At 42.5% G+C, this 8,981-nt stretch overlaps 1 protein-coding gene across 1 annotated transcript; it reads left to right on the top strand.

The window, feature by feature from the left end:
* Window positions 423–8,971, top strand: LOC8061808 (pyruvate kinase isozyme G, chloroplastic). Its single transcript, XM_002458213.2, has 12 exons — window positions 423–800; window positions 2,736–3,023; window positions 3,245–3,410; window positions 4,832–4,966; window positions 5,046–5,156; window positions 5,237–5,325; window positions 5,564–5,626; window positions 5,889–6,064; window positions 7,042–7,144; window positions 7,224–7,372; window positions 7,673–7,781; window positions 8,574–8,971. Exons 1-12 carry the CDS (start codon window positions 555–557, stop codon window positions 8,679–8,681), a joined length of 1,743 nt encoding a protein of 580 aa, XP_002458258.1. The 5' UTR covers window positions 423–554; the 3' UTR covers window positions 8,682–8,971.

The following is an 8,981-nucleotide window of genomic DNA, read 5'->3' as shown; positions in this document are numbered from 1 at the left end:
TGAGTCACTGGCTGCGCCGAGGAGGCACGACGAGTGACGCCGCCAGCTCAGCCGTTGCTGCCGCACGGCACGGGCCCCGCGACCTGGTCGGCTCGTCCGGTCGTCCCCTCCTCCTGCCCCCCCACCTGCATTCGGGCCTTGTTTAGTTCCAAAATTTTTGGCAAAATGAGCACTGTAGCAATTTCGTTTGTATTTGACAAATATTGTCCAATCATGGACTAACTAGGCTCAAAAGATTCGTCTCGTCAATTCCGACCAAACTGTGCAATTAGTTTTTATTTTTATCTATATTTAATACTTCATGCATACGTCTAAAGATTCGATGTGACGGGGAATCTGAAAAATTTTGCAAAATTTTTGGAGAACTAAACAAGGCCTCGATACAAACAAGGCCGCCGCCGCCGCATCAGCAGTCATCCAAAAGCCAGCCAGCCACCCTGCTTCTCCTTCCTTAAACCCACACACCGCACCGCACGCCACGCCTGACCACCCCAGCCAACCGCCACCCTCCTCACTACCAATTCCAATTTCCAAATCTCTCGCCCGGCTCGAGGATGGCGGCGCAGGTGGTGGCAGCGGCGGGCACCGCGGTGGCCAGGCCGCTGGGCGGCGGATCTGGGCTCGACGCGGCGCCCCGTGGCGGCGGCGTGGCGAGGATGCCAAGGGAGAGGTGGGGCGGCGCTGTGGCCGCGAGGGGACGCCGCGACCGCGAGTCGCAGGTGGTGTCCGTCATAAGCTGCGCCCCGCGCTCCCAGGCCGAGGTGCTGCCGGTGTCGCCCGACGACGACGCGGCCGTAAAGGTAGCGTGACCATCCTCCTCGACCCTCGTACTGATTTGTCGACTGCTGCCACGAGCTGGTGGGCACTGGCCGGGGAGCCCCGCGTCCCGGTGGAATGGATTTGGGACGGGGACGGGATTTTGACCGCTTCAGGTTACCGTCGGGCTGATTGGGCGTGGAGATTGTCTTTCCCTGACGGTGAAATTGGATTTGTGAGATCGCTTCGTGCTTGTGACGGTGAATTTTGGAGGGCGGAATCGTCCAGGGATGTCATTATTACTTTTTTTTTTCGCGAACAAGGCTGCAGCAGCCTGTATTTCATTAAGAGGGGGAGCAAGGTTGGTACTTAGTACAACTTAGAGCTCAAAACAGATGGCGAGGCGCCAAACGAAGAGAGCACACAGCCACCTAAGCACCAGGAAGACGGTGCAAATTAAACTATTACTCGGTAACCAACTCACGCGACCAGAAGGGGGTTAGGAGAGAGATACAAGAGAAACCCGCTTGAACCCAGTCCTCCGCTTCAGCTGCAATTTCTTGGGTCACCATGATCACCGTTGAGTTTTGGGCATTGAAAGTACGTTTGTTCCTTTCCTTCCAAATTCCCCAACAAAGCAGCAACATGAAGCAGTCAAACGTCGGTCTGCAGCGAAGATCAACCTTGGCACGCTGCGCCAACCACCACTCTGCCAGAGGTTCATCACCTGAAGGCACGAGAGCAGCAAGACCAACTGGATTCAGCAAAATGGTCCAAACCTCCCTTGTGAAAACACATCCCAGCAGTAGGTGTTCGACGGATTCCGATGCCTGGCCACATAGAGCACAATCATCATTGTCCTGGAGGCCATGTCTCTTGCGACGCTCTGCGGTCCATAGTCTTCGATGTAGAGCTGTCCAGAAGAAGAATTTAACCTTTGGCGGGGCCTTAGTGCACCACAGCTCCTTTGCCCCAGGCAGCGACGTGGAGCCATTGAAAAAAGCACGGTATGTCGATGAGGCTGTATATCTCCCGTCTGGAGACCATCTCCAGACGAACCTATCAGCCTGTGAATCAATGAGCACCACCTCCCTCAGAATGTTCCAAATCCGCAGGAACTGACATAGGACCTGCACGGTCAGTGCACCCTGAACATCCCTTGTCCAGCGGTTGGACATAAGTCCCTCCTTCACAGATCTTTTCTTGCCGGTTCGACTAACTGCTGCGAAAAGGTCTGGAGCAAACCTGCAGAAAGGTCCAACAGGCGCCCAGGTATCGGTCCAGAGTAAGGTGGTTGCACCATCACCAAGAACCACTGTCATACTGATGTCTGCCATCGTCGAGATTGTCTTCTCTTTTCGGTATGGCAGCCGAGCCCATGGACGCCCCGGATCAACCCTCCTTAACCATTCCCACCGAAGGCGTAGGGCGAAACCAAAATAGCGTAGGTCCAGGATGCCCAGGCCTCCCAGGCTGGTAGGCCTGCAAACAATTGGCCAAGCTACCTTGCAACGACCACCAAGAACTGAGTCCGATCCTGCCCAGAGAAAGGCCCTTCGCCTATTACTTGACATCAATATATATGCGCATGAAATCAATTAAACTTTAGCGTCTAATTTGCTTTAGCTATTCCATGCCCATGCATCTCTACTGAACCTTTTGACATCTAAAGCTGTTACTGTTTGTTTTTGTTAAGTAAGAAGACCACACAATGTAAAATACTAATTACAGCGCAACCCTGGTAACTTGTCATGTCCTTATAAATTGTTGCAACTTATATACTTAGTGTTTCTGTCATTTGTTTTCCTTTTTGCCAAAGTGGCACCGATATCGTTGAATTAGTTATGGAACCTTTGCCAAGAAGCGAAGTGTTCCAAGTGTTGCATCTTACATAGATTAGTGGTGAGGTACCTTTGGAATTCTGCCTATATGACTTGAAATTTGAAAATCTGTTGTCAGTAATAGGTTTTCTTTGACAGGAAGAAGCAAACTTCCAGCACCTTAAGGCTATCCAGCAGCTTGCAACTGCAGCAAATGGTGTGTGGTCTAAACCAAATGTAAGGCGCAAGACAAAGATCGTGTGTACAATTGGTCCTTCAACTAACACAAGGGAGATGATATGGAAACTTGCCGAGGCTGGCATGAATGTGGCTCGGCTTAATATGTCACATGGAGACCATGCGTCACACCAGAAAGTTATTGATCTGGTGAAGGAGTATAATGCATCACATGCTGACAATGTGATTGCTATCATGCTTGACACAAAGGTTAGTATTACCTCTTCCAGAGTATCTACACTAAATCACAAAAGAGGGATAGTTCTCATTCTTAGAGGCTAAGAAAAAAAATTTAAAAGTTGCTTTCCTGCATTATTCTTTGTTCTTTATGCTGTGCTAGCAGTTTGATTCACTATATTAGTCATAAATAGAATTAAGCATTTCTTATTTTGCATTTCGTTAATCATATATTGCCTCGATTTACAATTCAGGGACCAGAAGTTCGAAGTGGAGATTTGCCTCAACCGATATTTCTGGAAAGTGGGCAAGAGTTCACTTTTACAATCAAAAGGGGAGTTGGGACTGATACATGTGTTAGCGTTAACTATGATGACTTTGTTAATGATGTTGAAGTTGGTGACATGCTCCTTGTAGACGGTATGCTGATATTTCATTCCTTTTCTGTTAGGAAAAAAGTCACTATAACCCCCTGAACTATTAATGTTTTGGTCTACTTTAACCCCTGACCTACATAACTAGGTATTGTACTCCCCCATCTATCCAGAACCACTTAATCTAACCTCTAGGCGGTTTCAATTGGGGTTTTGTCTTGCTGCACAACTAGGGTCCACATGAAGAGCCACTGTGGCATGTGCCCACCTGTTAGCATTTCCTTCAACCTTCGGCCATCCCTTTCCTCATGTGCCTTTGCCCAACCGGTCACTACACACCCTCATTGAACTCACCCGAGGAGCAAGTGTCGTCTCGTGCCTATGCGCTATCGCCACCGTGTGCCATGACCTGGCATTGTGAGCTGCTCGTCACGGCTTGCCGCCACCGCTGCCACGGGTTGTTTGTGCCGTTCATTGCCCAGCTGTGCCTCCATGAAGAACCAAGTGCCATTGGCCATTCGTGGGCATCGGTGTGATTACAGTACTGTCTTGGCCGTTTTACACATAGCCTCCCATGGAATAGTGTAGTAATTATGGTTTTTTTGTACCTTGGTGTTTTTATGAATGACCCCTAAAACTCTTTGATGAGTGTGCCTGCGTTGTGAGTGTCTACGTTGTACTGTGTACTAAAAAAAAGCCTGATAGTTTTACAAAGATATAACCCTTACTTTTAGCCTTTCATGGGCACAATTTACCATAAAAACTGTGGTAGTGATGACATGTGGGCCCTGATGTACCCGAGAGGCAAAACCATGTACAGCGAATGGTTTTTATGAGGTGAATACCTGGTTTTGTGGGTTAGGGCGCGAAGTAGACCGACAACAATATAGACTTTTTCCTCTCTGTTATTCTATGTTTAACTCTCTTTTTGCCGAGTGCCACATGATTTCACAATTGTCTCTGAAACCTGAATACACAAATAGTATTAATAATCACTTTATCTGAAATAGTCCCAGTACTAAGTTTTACATGGTTAAACTTGTAAAATTATGCCAATAATTTCAATAAAGTTCCCTAGATTTGCTCATCATAATGATATCCTTCAGTTTACTCAATTGCACATCACATGGTGCTTCCCTAGAGCTTTTGGAAATTTAATAGCACAATTTCTTCATTAAATGTGTATGAATATTCTGACTCAGTGTTTGAAACATGCTTGACTCTGTTCTGTACACGAAAATTGTTAGGAGGGTGTACAACATTACTGTGAGTAGTCAGTACTGCACTAAATTTAATGAGATGAAAATCACGAACATCAATTTTCTTCTTACTTTGTTGTGCATAACGGTTACTCCTTCAATATGTTGGATGTAAGATATCTGTCTTAACGTCCTGTTCAGTCTTGACTCTTGTCAAATGTATCTTTGGTGGTCAATGATTGTTCTTCATGTTGTTATCAATTTTTAGGAGGAATGATGTCATTCTTGGTCAAATCAAAAACTGAAGATTCTGTGAAATGTGAAGTTATTGATGGTGGTGAATTGAAATCTAGGCGCCATCTGAATGTTCGTGGAAAGAGTGCAACCTTGCCATCAATAACTGGTAATAGTCAGCAACTTTTTTCTCTGTCTACTGGATCTAATCTATATTTCCTTGCTTCATACATGTTTCAACTGTACAGACAAGGATTGGGACGACATTAAGTTTGGTGTGGATAATCAAGTTGATTACTATGCTGTTTCTTTTGTGAAAGATGCTCAAGTTGTCCATGAACTCAAGGATTATCTAAGAAGTAATCATCAATCCAACTTTGTAAAAAATCATATCATGCACCTTTTTGATAATTTATTGCTCATTCTATTCTATTCTCAGGTTGCAATGCCGACATACATGTAATTGTAAAAATCGAAAGTGCGGACTCCATCCCAAACCTACATTCAATCATCACAGCATCTGATGGGGTAAAAAAATATCTTATCCTAATTATGCTTTGGTCTAGTGAAATGCCATCAAAAGGTTTATCTTTGCATGAATGGTCTTGAGTTGTATGGGAAATCATGAATCATGAATATCCCTTTTAGTATATGTTATCCTCATTCTGACTTTAGTTTAAGGGCAGACCTATAGATTTCACCACTGGCAGTTATCGCTTCTTTGACATTTCGGGGGAATGGACTAATTTAATATTGAACACTATAGGCTATGGTTGCCAGGGGTGACCTTGGAGCTGAACTGCCCATCGAGGAGGTGCCGCTGTTGCAGGTATGATGTCGCTGATCATTATTTCTTATATGCTATTGACTGCAAAGCTAAAACATACACAGTATATATGCCTATTCTATTGGACTATTTTGAGTTACTTCATTGTTTGTACATAGGAATATGGCTTATATGTTGCAGTCCCATTTGAAATCTGCTGCGCCTAGTGCTTACTATGAGCCATCAGTAAAAACATATCTTTTTCTTTGCTGATAAAGGTGTCTGAAATTTACATCTTTCTCAAATATCATGTTTCTTCGTGCAGGAAGAAATTATTAGAATGTGTAGGAGCATGGGGAAGGCTGTTATTGTCGCTACAAATATGCTGGAAAGTATGATTGTTCATCCAACTCCAACCCGAGCAGAAGTTTCAGACATTGCTATAGCTGTCCGAGAGGGTGCTGATGCAGTCATGCTTTCTGGAGAAACTGCACATGGGAAGTATGTCACATGTTTTGATTTTTGTTTTTTGTTTTTTTGATGTTTTAGTTGTTAGCAAAGGGTTGTTAGCAGAGGGTCCTGATGCAGTCATACCAGCTCATAACTTGCCACATCATTACAAGTTCTCTAATAATCCAACTCTTAACACCTTACTGCTGGTCCCACATCCTTTCTTTCCCCCATCCACACCTCACGGTGCCCCTCAGTTACAGCCTCGTACTTTGTCTGAGCCTAGTTGGGAACTAAAAGGTAGCTTTTTTCTCTTCCACCTAAGCAAAATGATGAGATGGATCTCTATGAGCTAGCTGAGATGTCATTGTTGAAGCTGCCCTCACTATGTGGCCAGATAATACATTGCATTTATATATATATATATATATATATATATATATATATATATTATTATTATTATTATTATTATTATTATTATTATCATCATATATAAGTTTTTGTGTTCCATCGACAATTAATTTGTTTTAGTATGCTTTTGCACTGCTATATTATTGTTATTTGGTTACTGCATTCTTCAAAAGTTCCAGATATATCATAAGTGACAGTCTGAATTAATACATGAAAAATAATGTTATGGATGGAATTGCTGCCCCTTTATGTTTCCTTCTATGGATAGGGAATTCACTGTTTAACTATATTTTTAGTGTATCAAATCAGGAATCTAACATCTATACAGCATGTATTTCTTTCAATTTCCTTTGAAGTTTTATTGAACTAAATAACAATGGATTGCCTGGTTGGTCTCAATTATTCAAAGAATGACATACTTATAATAGCTGCTAGAACGACACTGTTGCAAACATATAGGTTAATACCTTTTGTGGTTTTAGTTAAAAAAGCCGTTGCCTTGTTTTGGATTGTATGCATATATATTTGCAAGTCTTCTGGTGTGTTTCCCTCCCTTGATATATGTGAAGATCACGGCAGATATATGATGCTAAGCTTATGACTTGATTTTGTGACAGATTTCCCTTGAAAGCTGTTAAGGTCATGCACACTGTTGCCCTGAGAACTGAGGCAACTATTCCTGGTGGAGAAACACCTGCAGACCTTGGTCAGGCTTTCAAGGTTTGCCACCTTCACTTCTTCAGTCTTTTTCCATCATGATGATCTTCCTTTTCCATTTTCTAACCACATCTTTCTGTAGAACCACATGAGTGAAATGTTTGCGTACCATGCAACAATGATGTCAAATACCCTTCGAACATCAATAGTGGTTTTCACTAGGACAGGATTTATGGCTATACTGCTTAGTCACTACCGTCCATCTGGCACTATTTTTGCCTTCACAGATGAGTAAGTTTTCTGTTCCTTTTGTGCCAGTGGGTGCTACAAGACAACTTGCATACAATCCTTTCTATATATCCCATGATCATGACTTATCAATAAAATGTCTCCTAAGTGTGTCTTTTAATTAATTGTGCTGAAGATGGCCCTGTTGGTGAGACTGTGTTAAATATTTAAACATAATATATGCGGTACTTAGCAATTCATTTCTGCTTCCTAGCAACTGATCTGAAACAGATCATATCCTTTTGTTCATTTTTCTTTTACAATTCCTTGCATATCTTGCAAATAATTGTTGTAATATTATAGGGAGAGAGTTAGGCAACGATTGGCTTTGTACCAAGGTGTATGTCCAATTCAAATGGAATTTTCTGATGATGCTGAGAAGACATTTGGCAACGCTTTGTCTTATTTGCTGGTAACGACTTCTACAATCTATCCTTTGCATTTTTTGGCACCACTTTAACTCTTACTGTGTTTGATTAAGGACAAGTTTAATTTCCTATACCAGTGATCTCAATTTTTTATCAAATTGTTATGTTAGCATCAGCTATCCATATAACATATTAACGTCAAGAACAGCCTCACAATTGAACTTAGAATTGTAACCTTTAAAGTTGGTTTAGCAACCATCATAACTAGGACTAACAATGCATGCTGTGGCTTTGGCACATTGTTATTCAACATGACAACATGGTCACATATGAAAACATGATCATTCAAGGGTACAGAGGCCAGCCAAACCGATAGTTTATAAAATAAAGTGGGGATAAATATGCCTGGAGCAACAGGTGCAACACTTTTTTTTTCCAACCACGACAATAACATAAAACCAAGCACTAATTAACCTTGAATATCCGACAACCAAAAGGACCGGCACACTGAGAGCACCAGCCCTGTGTCTCGTGGATAACAATTGGCTGCATGAAATTAGAAACAGCGACTTAATTATAGCTGTCAGTTTACCATGAACGATTTCTAAAAAAAGTTTTTGGGCCTGGAATATCTGATGGGGTCATATTAAATCTTTATCTTGGTAATCTGACCAGAACACTGCAGCTTTTGGTAGTAGAATGACTGAATGAGACAATATGAATTTACAATAAAGCAATAATGGGGCCTTAGATATTTGTATCATGTAATTTTTTGATACCATTTGTTTAACCAAGGGTCCATGATGGATATCCTAATATGATGTCGCATTTCACAGAAACATGGTATGGTTAAGGATGGTGAGGAGGTCGCACTCCTTCAAAGTGGTAATCAGCCCATCTGGAGATCACAATCAACACACAACATTCAGGTGAGGAAGATCTGATGCGGAACGCACATAGTATTCAGATTGTTGAGGACATCATTTCTTCTAGCAAACCAGAAGGTCTTGTTACAATAATACCGCACTGGTAGTACTGGCATTGGTGAGATAGATAGTACTGAGCTAGTATTGTGATTCTTTTCTTATTTGTGCACTAATGCAGTTTTCCTTCCATGTAAAAAGGCCAATCAATTTGCCACCCGGTTTTAGCTGTAGCTTGGGAACGCTGTAGGCTTCTTGTTGTAATACAGTTCGTTCAGTTTGTCAATGTTATAAGGACTTTCGCCTCGACAGGGACGCTTT

The sequence above is a fragment of the Sorghum bicolor genome, chromosome 3, assembly GCF_000003195.3.
Source record: "Sorghum bicolor cultivar BTx623 chromosome 3, Sorghum_bicolor_NCBIv3, whole genome shotgun sequence".
Classification (NCBI taxonomy): Eukaryota; Viridiplantae; Streptophyta; class Magnoliopsida; order Poales; family Poaceae; genus Sorghum; species Sorghum bicolor.
Note: the sequence above shows the minus strand (reverse complement) of the source record. Positions and strands in the feature narration are given on the sequence as shown.

What these genes read in the sequence shown, in the direction of transcription:
- LOC8061808 (XM_002458213.2), top strand. Translation starts at nt 555, where the DNA reads ATGGCGGCGCAGGTGGTGGCAGCGGCGGGCACCGCGGTGGCCAGGCCG. An exon ending in ACGACGACGCGGCCGTAAAG is followed by an intron (nt 801 to 2,735) that starts GTAGCGTGACCA and finishes TTTCTTTGACAG; the next exon opens with GAAGAAGCAAACTTCCAGCA. An exon ending in AGGAGGTGCCGCTGTTGCAG is followed by an intron (nt 5,627 to 5,888) that starts GTATGATGTCGC and finishes TTCTTCGTGCAG; the next exon opens with GAAGAAATTATTAGAATGTG.